At 37.9% G+C, this 16,089-nt stretch overlaps 1 protein-coding gene across 1 annotated transcript in view; it reads right to left on the reverse strand.

Moving 5' to 3' along the window:
* Positions 1–16,089, reverse strand: part of plcl5 (phospholipase C like 5) — a 72,057-nt gene that overhangs the window by 12,758 nt on the left and 43,210 nt on the right. Inside the window, exons 2-4 of the mRNA XM_052550962.1 lie at positions 10,294–12,783; positions 2,993–3,196; positions 1,134–1,209 (exon numbers count right to left, since the gene is read on the reverse strand). Of these exons, the coding sequence (XP_052406922.1) occupies positions 1,134–1,209; positions 2,993–3,196; positions 10,294–12,783 (2,770 nt within the window). The remainder of the gene's footprint in view (positions 1–1,133; positions 1,210–2,992; positions 3,197–10,293; positions 12,784–16,089) is intronic.

The following is a 16,089-nucleotide window of genomic DNA, read 5'->3' on the forward strand; positions in this document are numbered from 1 at the left end:
AACTTACTGCTACAAGTTAAACTTAATGCTATATTTTCACAACAGAATGTGCACTAACATTAAAAAGTTTTGCATTAGCAAATAAAAGAATAATAATAATAATACTTTTATTCTGCAAGGATGCATTAAATTGATCAAAAGTCTCCATAAAGACTTTTACATTGTACAAAACAACTTTCTATTAATGAAAGAATCATGAAAAAAAATGCAATTAATTTGAAATTTAAGATTTAAGGATTCAGTTTATTTAAATGTTAAACATTTCTTTTAAATTTGCAATATTTCAGAATATTTTTTTCATTCAGAATATTTTTACTTTATTTTTGATCAGATTAAGGCAGCCTTGGTGAGCATATATTAAAAAATATCATCCAAACCTCAACACTTTGAATGCTTGTGTACTTTTAATTAATTAATTAAACAAAAAACTATTTAACAAAACAGAGGCCCTTAAGTGCATATCATATCGTATTCTCTGTTGTGTCTTATGAAATGTTGCTCTATTAATCTAGTGTAATTCAACACCCCCTTTCTGCTTAAAAACCATGGAAATGCATGACCCATGTGGCATTTCCTTTTATTAATTTATGAGATAAATTATAAATAAAAAGGTCTGTTTTATTAAATTAAAACAAAAACATTGCTATATTAAAATGTTTTCTCTCTTTTGCCCGAATCTTAGCTTTATCTATGTGAACATAGTAAAAAGCTTTAGGGCACAAGCCTCCTTGCATCACTTCAAAATAATGGACAATTGTGTCTGTTGGTATTTGTGTTTTATTGTGGGTAAAAAATCCCCCAGGCTATTCAGTACTGTCCACAGGAGGTCAGATGATTCATATGTTTTTCCAAAACATGCAAAAAGACAGAAAAACGTAGTTTTCCACTGTTCTCTGGAGAAATATTCACATCAGCTACAGAGTAGAGTATAATAGGGTTCACTGATTATTAACTGAGCAAGAAACTGTGTGTGAGAGTTTGTTTCCTGTTGCTCCAATAGTAAACAGACAAAACACCACAGTCATTAATAATGCCTAATTGTGACATACTGTAATTAACTGATCATCCGGCGATGCGCTTGCACTGATAATCTCACAGCTGATGTGTGTATGTGTGTGTTTGTGCAACATTACCTGCTCGCTGTGCTTGTGTAAGTTTAGAGTACACGACATCGGCTGATTCGATCAGTGTGCGACTCGTCTGGATCATCTATAGGAAACCAAAAACAGGAAACAGGAAGTCAGGTCTCAGCAGGAAGTGAAACTTCCAAATCAGGAATGTCCTCCCCAGAGAAGCTCACACTCACACACTTGTAATAAGCTCTATTGACAGAAGAGACTGAGGTGCATTCCTCAGCCCAGATAAGATGTGTTTCCTTTCGTCGTCTCTTTTGTTATTGCTACTGGTTCAATGATACTGTTTAAAGCCAAATTCAGAATCAATTAAGAACATACACACATCAGTATACAATATATTATGTGTATTTGTTATACATTATACACATTTGTTAAACTGCCTAGGCATTAAGCATGGCTGTGTCTCTTTCCACTCCCTGGTTTGTTAAAATGTAAATCTGTATATTGTGAACCTGAAAGCGCTAACCATTATAAACCAGCCTGGACCAACACAAATAATATCATGCTGGTCTAAGCTGCTTGTCAGAAAATTCTTCAGAATTTCTACTGTAAGGTAAGGCAATGCATTCCTGATTCACTGTCTAATAAATACTTTGATACCTGAAAAACAGTCTGACCCTCATAGAGACCTAATTCAAAGTGCAAATCCTACACAGCCAATCTTGAGCTGACAAGCACTGACACGCAGACACACACACACACACACACACACACACACACACACACACACACACAGTACAGACACAGTACATTCCTACATACAATATATATGAGGACGTCTACTCATATCAAAATGGAATTGTGCCATGAAAGGGAAAATACACGGCAGGGTGTGATAGAGCAGCTTTGGAGGGTATGGAGTCTCTCTCTGTATGTGTGTGTGTGTGTGTGTGTGTGTGTGTGTGTGTAATACAATCAAATACACTCTCACATCTCTGCAGAATTTAATCTGTTGTAGTAAAGTCCCATTATAAAGGAGCAAGCAAGAAAGAGCAGAATGCTGCAGCTATTCTGCTGTAGGCTATGAACTTATAAATGCAGTTAATCTACACGCTGTATAACTATACAAATAAATATTTCCATTTATAAATACATATCTTGATTTATTATTAAGTACAGTATAAATCATACATTAAAATATAAAACAAACATATATAGACACGTTTACATTCAGAATTTAAATCTATATATTAATATTCACAGCTATAGTTTCAGCATTTATGACATTATATTCAGACTGTCAACCACACAGTCAGATTATTAAATTGTTATGATTACTAAAACTACACATTCTGGATTTATGACATACATTCTGGGTTTTCTGAAATTATGTTCAGATTGTCAATATAACAATATACTACATTCTCGATATACTGTATGACATGACTGTACTGAATTGCGTACTCAGGATATATGACTATATATTGTATTTAATTAAATATAATTTATATTCTGCATATATGTTCATTTATACATATTTACAACTATATATACTCAGGATTGATGACAGTATATGAAGATTTGCAACTATAGATTCAGAATATTTCCATATATATTCATATATTTTGGATTTACAAAAACATTTTTTGATTTGCAAAAGTGTATTCAGGAATTATAACATTATATTCTGATTTACATATTCAGGATTTATGATTATACACAGCGTATGTTTATCTTGATTGTTAAAGACCCTATTTTTGTTCAGTTCTGCAGAACAGCTATTAATATTCAAGCTCATGTATTACCATCATGTTGCCTCCTGCAGTATTTACCACAACCTAACATAGTTTAACGCTTCACATTTATTTACATTGCGTCACATAAAGTCAAGGTCACGCTGTTGAATTTCACCCTACCGTGTCATAAGCGGTGAGCACTTTACGCAGCAGCTCTGGGACGGGGCCATGGGCCTCCATGGTGGGGTAGGCCCCGCTCAGATCTACTGTTACCCGCAGCGCTCGCTCGCTGTTCATCAGCCAGGAGGACACAGTCAGGATACACTGTTTCATGTTAGCTGCCGGAGTCAAGCCGCAGAGCTCCTTGAACGACACCATAGCATTCTGGTGAAAAAGATAGCACAGAAGACATTAGCTTTAGTGACATGTATGAAAACTGCAGGTCAGTTTCACATTCAAGATAAATGTGCAATTACCCACAGCAACAGCACACAGTGTAATGCTGTTCAAATACATCTACCTCTGACCACGGAGAAGCTCCTGTTTGCCTGAAACCAAGGGTTTGCCAGTGTTTTTGCTCAATAATTGTAGAATGTGCACAAGAGGACATGTCAGTTGGAGGCTGGATCAAAGTCACGCACTAGATCGTAATGAAAGCACATTCAGCTCATGGAGTCACAGAAAGGACAAAGCTTTGCCTTCAAGTAACTAATGCTGAAGAACTAAATCACCACCGAGAGTCTGAGAACTGCTTTTGCCAACAATGTTGCCTTAGTTCAGGAAATTATTAGGGATGATATCATACACATCTGAGGAAAAAAATGAAGTTTCTATGAGAGCTCTGTAAACACAGAGAGTCTTTGTGAGAAGAGCGGCATGGTTTAGGTTCCCATGACATTAGGATCTCAGACTACTTGGATTTTGGGTTATTTGCAGACTGATGCTGTGTTTGTGTGTGTCTTATGAGAGTATCAAGCTAGCCAGTGTTTTGATTCATGAGTGTGAGGGTGGACAGCTGCTTGTGAGCCTTTGACACTGAAGATAGCAGTGCTGTTTCCCTGGCCTCCTGACACACACACAAACACAAACACAGAGAGCACCTTAGGGCTTCACGATTATTTAGAAGTAAAATGAAATCATCGCGATATGATTTAGTGCAAGTATGTGCTTTGTGTATCACTGTGAATCGCAGCACTGTTTTCTTTTACACAAAAGCAATTCTATGTTTTCAGTGTCTCAGAGAGGCTTGGTATTCGCAGTAAATGTTGCTCCTCGCGCACCCATCTATGAATCTATAGATCTGGGTTGCATATACAGTACAATGTGCATTTGGGAATGCAACATATATTGAGAATAGGGCTGAAATGATTATTGGACATCTTTCCTCTTAATAACAAAAATAACACACAACAAAAATGACAGAGGTGTGAAAACAGCAATTTAGAAAGCATCTGATCATAGTGATGTAGATAAGTTTGCACTAGCTATTTTCCATACAGTTAATTTAATGGTATTATATTTCTATGTCATCTCATGTGTGACAAATACATTTAAATGTATTGTTAAAGGTGCAGTAAGAGATTTGGAAAATGCTAACTTTAGCCTGATAGCACTGAAAGCATAGATCCCACCCTCCCTATATATTGCTGTCCAAAGCCACGGCCCTGAAGGCACATACACACACAAACCTGACGACCAGACACAACATTACTACAACACATCATGTGTCATTCACCCGTGAGAAAACTTTATAGCACAGTTAGTAAAAGTACTACAATACCAGGAAGGAAAATCAGGTTGTTAATGGTTGCCGTTAATTTCTGTTCTGTCTGCATATCGTAGGTGACATCGCTGATGACGTATCCTGTCTGTGCAAACCAGGTGCGTTGTAATGTATCGTCCTACACTTTTCTCAAAATAAATGAATACATTTAGACCACAACTTAATGATTGCTATAGGGATTTGAAGACGCTTTTTTTTTTAAAAAAAAAACACAATCATGTACACACATACATTACACATATTATTATAGCCCAGCTTGTGCTGATTACAGTGAGATTAGACTTTACCCATTTAGATATTTATAAGAAACTGAAAAAAGCACAAATATCAGGGCATGACAAAACTTCTCCAGGCCCCAAAAATACCCTTAGACCCCAGAGGGTTAACTAGCATAACAAAAAAAATCTTAAGACAATCACCAATTGCACCTTTAAAAATTATTTTATAATAATTGTAAATGTACTATAGTAATATATTACTAATCGTTTACATTTCATTTATTTTTTGAAAATTTCACAAGCTGAAGTGATTACCTTGTTTCATTTTTTAGTTGGTACATGTGTAACTCAATATTTTAATTAATTTTAAAAGCTGATTATAGAACAAAGCCCATTGATTTATCTGTGAAATAATAAACGATGTGCTATGATCGTTAGACTAACTGATTATCAAAACAATAGTTTGTTGCAGCCCTAATTGAGAAGCACTTAAAACTGCTTTTGTCAACAAAAAATAAGCTTTAATGTCTTCCTGTGGGTTTCCACCAAAATAAAAGCTGAATGATTGACATTTCTGAAATGAACAAATTAAGCCGTATAGATTACTATGGTAATTTTATCGTTGTAATAATAATACAATATTTTGATCCTTTATTTTACAATAGTTAATTTTTTTTATTTATAATACAACTACTATTTTAACACATCTAGTTATTTTTCCGAAAATTGTGCAGACTTCAAACACCTCATACCCAGATCCAGAGGGTGTTTGTGTCTGCATACATGCTAGACACTTGAAAAACACGACAAACTCGAGACAAACATCCAGACCTTATCATACTGCACTTCAGAGCTGTCTAATTAAAGAAGATGAAAAGAAGTCGTCCACAAAAGATGTTCTGTGGGATATTTTGGAGATATCCTGAAAACTCTTGAAGTCGGTCCCCAGTCACTGCGTGGACAAAAACAGCTCTTCAAAACAATCTTCAAAATATCTTTCAGACAGGTTTGAAACAACATGAGGGTAAGTCAGTGATAACAGATGCATCATTTTTGGCTGAACCATTCCTTTAACAATGCTCTGGTTTTGCTGTCATAACAGCATTTGTCAAGCCGACAACCATCTCAAGACACATGCAACCACATACTCTTTCACACACATGAATTTATATTTAGAGCATTTATTAATCTGCTTTCCCTGTGGTGACAACCCTTAAAAGACGCTTTCAACTGAATTTGCTATTCCCTTGGGACATTCTCAGAAATGTGGTCCCAACAGGAATACCAAAACGTGCTCACACAAACCCACCTAGCTACTATCATGGCCAGCAAAATGACAGATGTTTATAACTGAGACTGACGCTTGCGTGTAAGAGAAATGAGTGGTGTGCTTAAATATAGGTGTTTAGGAACAGACTTGGACTATCTGTTCATATGAGAGAGCTATCAGCAGTCTCAAACACCCACCCACACGTATACATGCGAAGAGCTCTTCTATTTTGTCTAATGCACTCGTTTTCCCTCCATTCATCTTTCATACAGTATTTGTTATATTCAGTTTAATGAACTCTTTGCTGCATAGTACAAATTCCATAATTGAATTCACACACAAACTGTGTGGCACAGGCCATGAGAGCGCGGGAAAGAGCCGCTTCCGGCACACGCTCGGATAATGTGCTCCAGACACTTCGTCCTGTGTTTGTGAAAACAAGGGTGTTTGTGTTTGCATGGGTCAGGAAGAGGGGGTGGGGGTCACGCTAGCTGAGCTCTAATGTGAAAATGGATCAGAGATGTAGTGTAAATACAAACTATTTTCATCATAGGTTTGGGTACAAATTGAGTCACTGAGAACATGGAGAATCATGAATTTTAATGAATTTTGATTATATGGAACCTGAATTAGGAATTGACAACAAAGATCGATTTAATATCTTAGTTGTTTCTATTAGACACATTAGTTTAAATGGAGAACAAATAGAGAATTTATTTCACCCAGAAATGTAAATACATCATTAACTTTTCCCTTGTGTTATCCCTATTGCTTTCTTTCATTTGTGAAACAAAAGGGGGCCACAATGGTGTGCTACATTTAAATATATTTTATGGCATTTAAAAAAAAGGTGAAATGAAAACAAAAATTACAAATTAGACCGGAGCTTTTCATATAAAAGCACCATTAAAGCATCATAAAAGTGGTCCATACGGCACACTAAACACTTTGACATCTGCTCTAGCTCTTTTTGGCGTGTTCAGGAGAGAATTAGCAATTTCTGATTCATGAACAAATGGCTATTTTGAGTCAGATCTTTTCAGTGAATCAGTTGGTATTATACAAAAGTCATATGGCTTTAGAGTGCAAAAATTCCTGCATTCTTTAATGAACCAACAATTCATCTGTTTCCAGAGCTATAAAAAAAGTAACCTTTGAGCAATAAAACCTTATAGCAGGGTTTAAAATTAACACTTTGTCAAGTGCCAAATGCATGCTAAAATCAGTGCTGGCGAGTACATGAAGCAGTGTTACTCGCCAGTTGGCTTTCTTATTAATGCTAACAAAGTCTGAGAATGCAAAATGGCTTAGCATAATTATCAGATCTCAAAGACTGCCCTATACGTTAGTTATGTAAAATGTAATCTTCCTAGTAAAAAGCAGTTAAAGCAGAAGTTCATTATCATGAAACTCCATATATGCTCTTATAGTTCCCAGTTCTCACACTATGACAGCTGTGATTTATTATTGCCGCTGAAGCATAAAGTTGTCGCTCTATGGCCATGAAATACTCATATTTATCTATTAAACACTGCAGCACAAGTCTAATTCATTCACTTACTGTACTGGCTCTGTGGTTTAGACACAGTTATAACACTAAGTCTCAAAATGCATGTTAATGTTTTGCTAGTCGAAAGTGCTGACTCATGACAGTTTGCATAGTAAACTCTCTGTGTTGTGCACGCTAATATGCACATATTTAAAGCAGAGCAGATTAAGATTAGAATCATGCTTCAATATGGTTGCAATACCCTGCATTGAAAGATCACTTTCTCGTAAAAGGCTAATAGCGCCAAATTTAAAACTGACATGCAAGCCACAATAACAAATGGCTTTGTGAGACTAAAATAGTTCAAGATGTGCTTTCAAAAATAAAAACATTAAAGTATGCATACCAGAGAACTATAATATAATCATCTGCATATTCACATATGACTGTGTGTGTGTCCTGAAGTTATTTCATTAGTGAGAGAGTGCTGTTCACATCAGTGACAGATAAGTCTACACAAAGAGTGTTTCCTGTGGGATTGCTATGACACCATGGAGACCATGAAGACTGCTTGTTGTTTAAGTGTATGAGAGAGACACGGGGAAAGAGGAAGCAGCAGACAGCTGGATGTTGAAACTTTACAAATGATGATAGACCAGAATAACATCCTGCAAATTACAGGATCACCTGCCGCTTGATTCATACTGGTTCGCTGCACTCATCTTCCCTGATCTTATTCCAAGATACAGCAGGACGAAATAAAGACTTATACATCACATGCATTCCTAATAGCAGCATTAAAAACCTACACACATTCTGCAGTGTGTGACTGGAGTTGTTCACTGATCCCTTTAACTGTTTGCACACTTGAAAGGAGTGTTTTCCTGCACCCTTCCCCCTTCTTCTCTCCTCTTTAGTGGACACGCATCAGTTTCTCACATCAGTAATCAGTGGAGAAACCAACTAATAGGAAACGCTTGAATTGCACAGCAACTTTTAGGAGGTTAAATTCCGGATTTCTTAAATAGGTTTTAAATAAATTGGAACTTAAGGTACAGTAATACTATCTTTTCTTTCAATTGTAATTTAACACAATTATCTAAAATACATTAGATTTTTAATAAAGAGACTTTTTAATAAAACATGATTTAAGAACTGGATGCATCTACTGTATATCAGAATTCTAGTCAATACCAAAAATTGACAATCATTTTAATATCATTACTGATAACTAATACATTGGCGAATTTATATCATCATTATAATGCACAATACAAAAAAATAGATATTCATTTTGAAATCTGCTTAGGATCACTTTTAACAGTGTTTATTATGTTAAAATATTATTTTTAAAAGATTAACTTTAAATGAGCATTAGATGATGGCAAAGGCATCCAATATCAGCAGGAAATCAAGCAAAAGACTGTTTAAAAGATAGTATGTAAACATTAAATGCACTATAAGTATTGTATATTTTACAATAGTTTGCCAAATGTAAACGTAATCTTTCATTACATTTAATTAAAGTACACTAGAAACATTTCAAGATATAAAACTAGTTGAACATTTGCAAAACAAGAGAAACTGACAATGCAAGACATTAAGAGTATGCAAAAACACAGATCAGTGGTCTAGAAACAGCAGAAAATGCATCCTGGCAAATGAAATAACACAATTACACACATACGTGCACAAATTTAAAGACAAGAGGAGAGATTCAGAGCAGAAGGACAGCTCAAGTTGGCCATATGTTTTCTGTCTCTAATCATCTAATGGGATGTCCTTTGAGGTTTTAGTCTTCTTAAATTAGGACCATGTGCTAGAGGACAACGTTACATCTGCTGAGCAAGAGTCATTTGAAATCAATATTATTTGCAGCTTGCATCCAGATCCAATCTTTCATGACATGAACAGGAATGATGTATTGCCTTCATAACCTTGCAAATTTACTCCTCCACCATTATTCAATGACAAAGCTTGATTAACATTTTAGCATTTGAGAAACATCTGCAGTCTCACTGAATTCTCTGATATGTAAAAGCACAAATATTTAAAAAAAAATATGTGAAAACATCTTTAGTGAGGAAAATCGGGTATCCGGTTTTAAGGGCATTACTAATGAGCTCAACAAGAAAAGCCTCCACTTGGTTTCTTTCGTGTATCATTTTTTTCTTTTACTTTCTAACTGTCCCTGCATACACAGGCACTTTTAAGTATGTTTTTTCAATACCACGTTGTTATAATCCTTGTTATATCCTTGTTGTATCCTATCCTTTACCTCCCTTGAACTGCCTGTAGGGCCAAGGCAGCTTGTGAAAGCTGGAAGAGGCAGCTGATGCCAGTCGACAAGGGAGGAATTATTTTTTTTTTATTTTGTGAAACCTTCATATGACATTGCAAGCAAGTTTCACATTTAATAACAAATATATATTAACATTTATTATTTGGTTTATTTAAATGTGAAGAGGAAGGAATGTGAGTTCTACTAATGGGGAACCATTTGCTTAGAACCCCGAAAACTCTAAACAAGCCCCTGCCTAACTTTGCTCTCTAATGAGAAAAGAACATTTGACAGTGTCATCTAATGAACCTGAAGCAATACAAATATCAGTAATACTTTCAGTATCAGTGGTTGCTGCCTGTGCATCAATTTCTCAAAAATGTCTCAGTGCAAACAGACTCTTAAAAACACTGACTCTAAAAACAAAAACAAATTCATACCTGCACATTTTCCCGTAGGTCTGTTGCTTCCCGTAGTGGCTGGGTTGATGCCCTGAAGAGCTCATCTACCACTTTGATCCCTGTAGTCTTAGTGGAGGTGTATTCCCTTGCTTTGCGGCTCTTTCTCACAGAGAGACCCCTCTTATGGGCCTTGCCCCCACCTCGACGATTTGTAATGGCAATGTGAACAAACAGCGTGGTGTTAGGTAAAAATTCCCCTGTAAGTGACTGCAGTGGTACGTGCCGATAACCAGGAAGCAGGCACTCAAAAGGAATGGTGTACTGGCCAATAAATTCATCGCCAATGTAGTCATCATCAAGAACAACAAAACGCAAAGCAGCCAATTCGGGAAGGTTGATCTGGAACTCAAAGCTTTCATCAAAAATGGGATTGTCACCATTTTGAGAGACAGTTTTTGTGCGTTGTTCTGCACAATCTGCAGGAATTCCGTGGATCTCCACATAGATGTATGGTTCTACCACATCGCCTTTAGCAGCCGAGCCTCTAGGCTTTGGTAGGTTTTGACCGCTGATCACCTTGATGTGGAGAAGTTGGGCTGAGACTCCCGGAAGTGAGTCACGAGCATTGGCACTGAAATACGACACCTCCTCACGCATTATAGCTGGCCGCAGGACATAGCCGCAGTTGCCATTTTGCCTAAACCAACCAAGGTTTAAATCCATCATCAGACCTGGAGTCTGGTAATTCATGGCCACGATTTGGCAACCGCACTTCCAGAAGTCCTGGGGATTCATGTTGCTAGCATCAATGCGCATGGGTGTAGGATACACCCGTGAAAGAAATCGCTTATTGTAGGAGACAAAGTCCTCAGGAAACTCATTGGCAAAGCGGTTGGCATCAACCTCGTTAAATGAGCAAATCTCCCAATGCTTCTGTTCCCGTTTCGATGTCTCAAAGTCACGGAACTGAACAGACTTGCAGAGGGTGACTATGTCTGAAAGTTCTTTGCAGAGTCGTAACCGTTTGCAGCCAATCCCATTGAGCTGGTCCTTATCGTCTCCACCCATCATTCTCCTGGACATCTCAAAGCCTTCTTCTTCATCCGTGACCTCCCCTTCAGAGTCTTGTGAGTCTGAAGTCAAGCTCTTCCCTTTGATGAGTATCTTTCCCTTGAGTTTTTCAGGGGAGGGCAAGTAGTGATCCTCCATATAGGGAGAATCAACATACAGTTTGTCCCCAAGGATCTTCTTCAGGTGTTGAGCCATGACCCTCTGCTGGGGAACACTGCAGTGTGTGACAAGACAGAGGATAAGTGGATACTCTGAACTCTCAAAGGCATACTGGTTAATGACATCTAGAACTTTACAGAAGGCCAGCTGGGAGGCAACAGAGCTACCGACATAGACAACAGGCTCACAGTCAGAGCCATCCCAGACTACGACCTCCAGGCTTCGACAACCCATGCGTAGAGCCCGCACGTAGCTGCTGAGGTCTGACGAGCCCCAATAGTGATCTTCCAAAAGTGAGGCATTGTGGGAAGAGTTGATGTAGTAGTGTGAAAGGGGCTGCGTCATATCCTGACAAACATGCTTGTGCTGCGGGTCAAAAATGTGGCACTCAGATGACAGGAGGTAGTGTGTGAAGCCATCTATGGACAAGTAGCCATTGTTACGTCCTTCAGCGGAGGGTTCGTATTTGTGCACAATCTCCCGACACATTTCCTCTGTGACTCCCTCGACCCCCTGCTCCACCTCCACAAACAGCATCAAGTCCTTGGAGTCCAGGTACTCTTTGTTGCTGGAGAACTGCACCAGCAAGAAAAAGATCTCAGGACGTGTGCACAGTTCACAGTAGGCCTCTACAAATGTGTCTAAATCAATGCCTTCACCATAGCAATCCTTAGCCTTCTGTAGCTCTTTGAACTTCAGTTCGATACGGGACTCCCTCATGCCAGGATTGAGACCCTTGATGATTTGGGTGGCCCGGAACAGGTCAATGTGCCCTTGCCTTTCTGGATCAGCTAGCTCAAACACAGACCCAATCCAAGACGTTCTTAAACTGGGTTGACTAGGTTCGACTACACCCACCATGTGCCGCCCGTATGAGACCAAGTACCGCAGTCCCATCACCCATGTGCTCACCACATCTGCTGTGCTGGCGACCAGATCCAGGGACTCATAGTTGTCTCCGTATATAATTGAGAATGCACACTCATCCGGGAACTGATCCGAAAGGCCGTTGCTGCGTAGGACGGGTGTTTTCTTTCCCAATCGAACTTCTTTGATGCTCTTGATCTCAAGCTTGGCCTTCTCGGAGTCTTTCTTCGATGGTTCCCAGCGGAGCCAGCGCATGTCAGGGTCCAACAGGAAGTAACGATTGTACATGCGGGAATTGGAGCGCACTTTCTTCATCTCACAGCCCTCCATCATGAAGGCCATGCAGGCAGCTGTGCTGTTCATCTTGCGGTCACTTGGCATGGAGCTGAATGAGACAGTCTTCTTTCTTGTCTGCCTCTGCTTTGAACCATCCTGCAGAAAGAGTACAAAGAAGGCCGATAAGTATATCTGACACAGGCGATCTAAAAAGCAAATACATATAATCGTTTCTTATATAGGTTATCAAAGCTATGGAACATACTATACTGCCTATTTTAAAAATCACTAAGCCTTGAGTTGGGATGTTAAAAGTTCTGGTACTTTGGCATCAATCAAACACCTGCTGAAGATTAAAAATCAGAGAAAAGCCTAGGCTTTGGGTTATAACAGTAGCCTACATGAATTCGTAAGGAACACATACAGCAATGTTTTAACCACTGCACAAATTGAATTTTATTGGAAATTTCCAGTTTCATATATTGTTGCTTTTGATAAGAAAGAAAGTCTCATCTTTCAAATCATTTTCATTTTTTTCAGGAAATTCAAACATTAAATGGAGTTTTGACGTTCTGTGATGTGGTGTGACAGTTTGCTGTATAAACGCCTCATTTCAAACGAGCGACAACAAGTGAGTCAGCGTGATCTTCCCTTCCTGTTTACTTCTAGTTTTAATGTGTAAAATAAATAAAAGAACATCTCATGTCTAATGGAATCGCTCAATCAGTGTTTCAAATATGGAAAGACATTACTAAAACAGCTTGCAAACAAAATGTCATGAAGCAATTAATTTAGCAACTTAAAGTCATCAGTGTCCACAGCTTTTCTAGTTCGCTAGAGAAATGAAGTCTAGAGAAGAACATTTCGCTACATATTAGACTATCTACTCATATTTTACTTTACCTGTTAGTGATGTCTTAATTATTAATGTATGCTTAAATATATTATGAAACAATTTATGACAGCCACTGTGTAAATGGATATATTTTAACAACAAATATAAATGTTATATTTTATAAGTAAATTTAAAAACTGCATTATGTGCAATTTATATGTTTGTATGCAATTTATTTTTAAGTTGAGTGTTGATTATTATATTTAAAATAGGGCTGTCAAAAATAGCGCGTTAACGACGTTAATTAGTTGTTTGTCGTTAAGTACTTCAATTTTTTTAACGCATTTCACGCATGCGCAGTGTGACAAATTATTCAGGTCAGGAAAAGTCTCGTCGATCTCTGAATTCTCAAGATAGTAAAAAACAGTGGCGAGCGCCGCGACGAAAACACAGAAGAAGCTTAAGGTTTTACCCGAGTTACTCTCAAATACTTTCATGCCAAGCTCGATAAACAGAGACGGCTTTGGTAGTTGATACGCTGGAGCTTCTTCCTGTGTTTCACACTGCGCGTGCGCAGAACGCCTACATGCAATGCAGCGAAAATTACAGCTGTTTGGAAAAGCATATGCATTTTTACTTGGTTTTACTGGCACTTGAAGCCTTCAGAACGTGAAAATATCGATCCTAAAGTATTGTGGCAGAGCAAATGAACACCTCCCAAAAACAAGAGTGCCCAGAGTGCAGAGGGCGCATGTTTGTGTTTCTGAGTTCATTCTTTCGAGTTTCTCTATGCATAATTTCATAGATATGTGTCTATATTTAACCACTGGTTCACCTAAAACTCTTACACTATCTGTAGTTAAATGGCATGGTTTGATATAGTGCTCAGGTCAATTTGATTAAGTAAATTTTAAACTTTTGAAATTCAGAAAAAAAGAACCACATATTGATGAATCAATACATGAAAATTATGTATCTGTGTCCTGTTATTTATCTTTTGGTATGCATTTCAGAAAAAAAATTGTTAGGATTCAGGTGTAATTGCAAATAGTGATTAATCCTGATTAATCCACTGAAAATCTGATTAATTTGATTAAAAATTTCAAAAAATCATTTGACAGCCCTAATTTAAAATAAATAGTAATTGAATTTAGGTTTGGCCTGTGTTGTTAATTGTAACCTCATGATAATGTAAAAGGGCTCACTATAGTTTAGAGCAGTGGTTCCCAACCCTGGTCCTGGAGGTACCCAAAAACTACTCATTTTGCATGTCACCATTCTCTGACACACCAATTCCAGGTCTTGGCGTCTCTACCAATGAGCTGATGACCTGAATCAGGTGTGTTTGATTAAGGAGACATGCAAAACTTGCAGAGTTGGGGTGCCTCCACGACCAGGGGTGCATTTCCCGTACAACAACGTAGCTCGCAGATTAACCACCATAGTACGATGCATCTTTATGAAAACGAACGACCTAGTCACGACTGTTTCCCGAAACCATCGTACCTGTGTCATCAAATTTCAGATAAACACTATTTCTTATGTAATATTGATAGGCTACTTAACCACAATTGAAAAAGATGGGTTTTGAAAAACTGATGTAAGCTACTGTTGTGGATTGCTTATTTTGCTCAATCTTTCCTATTTATGTCTTCTTGCCATTCTGACGTGTTAATGAAAATGACACAAAAACCCCAATTTTCAATGCTTGAAATTGCAGTTCTTTTCGACAAGGTGGTGGAAAATAGTAAAGTCCAGCTATTTTCAAAGCTGAAAAATAGCATTACAAATGCTGACAAAAATAAAATCTGGGCAGAAATCACTCAAAAAATAAACGATGCTAGGTATGGATATGGACAAAGCCCAGACAAAGTCAGGAATAAGTGGAGGGACTTCGCAAGTGTGACAAAACAGAGGGCTGTGGCACATAAGAGGGAAGCAAACAAGACTGATGGGGTATTAGTTCAGTTCCTCCTGTCCATACAGAGGAAGAGACAGTTTTGGCCATCCTGGGGCCTGTTGCAATCGAAGGATCCTTGGAGATATGGATACATGTGCATCAACCAGGCTTTTGCCTTCAAAGTCCAGACCTCCAACATCAGGCCCTCTCCAGTCTGGCCCTTCAACATCAGGCTTCACATATTCAGAGGGCAATAAGAAGAAACAACGCTTTAAATTCAGTTGTTAGCTACACTGCATTATTATGCTATTGGAAATTTATGGAGGTGGTGGGTGATGGAAGCACGCATGACTCTTTTGTGTGGGACACTTCTGCAGTTTGCAGGTGGCTGAAGAGGGTGCATGGCTTTGGTGAAAGCTGGCTGCTGGAGACATGTCCTCTTCGCCCATACGTTCTGTTACCTGTGCAGCATCCAGCCACCACTAGAGTTTAAACCATTTGTTAAATCTGACATAATTTCTATTAAATATTTGGTTTCTTTGCCGATATGTATTAAATGAACACTTAAAAACATTTTAAAAAAACTTTTGCAAACAGTGTATACCGTCTCTCTCTCTCTCTCTCTCTCTATATATATATATGTATTCACACACAAACACATTTGTAGAGAGTATTCTATATTCTAATTCTGTAAAAACAACAAAATCACTCACTTATTTATACATTT

This window comes from Carassius gibelio, chromosome B3 (assembly GCF_023724105.1).
Source record: "Carassius gibelio isolate Cgi1373 ecotype wild population from Czech Republic chromosome B3, carGib1.2-hapl.c, whole genome shotgun sequence".
Lineage (NCBI taxonomy): Eukaryota > Metazoa > Chordata > Actinopteri > Cypriniformes > Cyprinidae > Carassius > Carassius gibelio.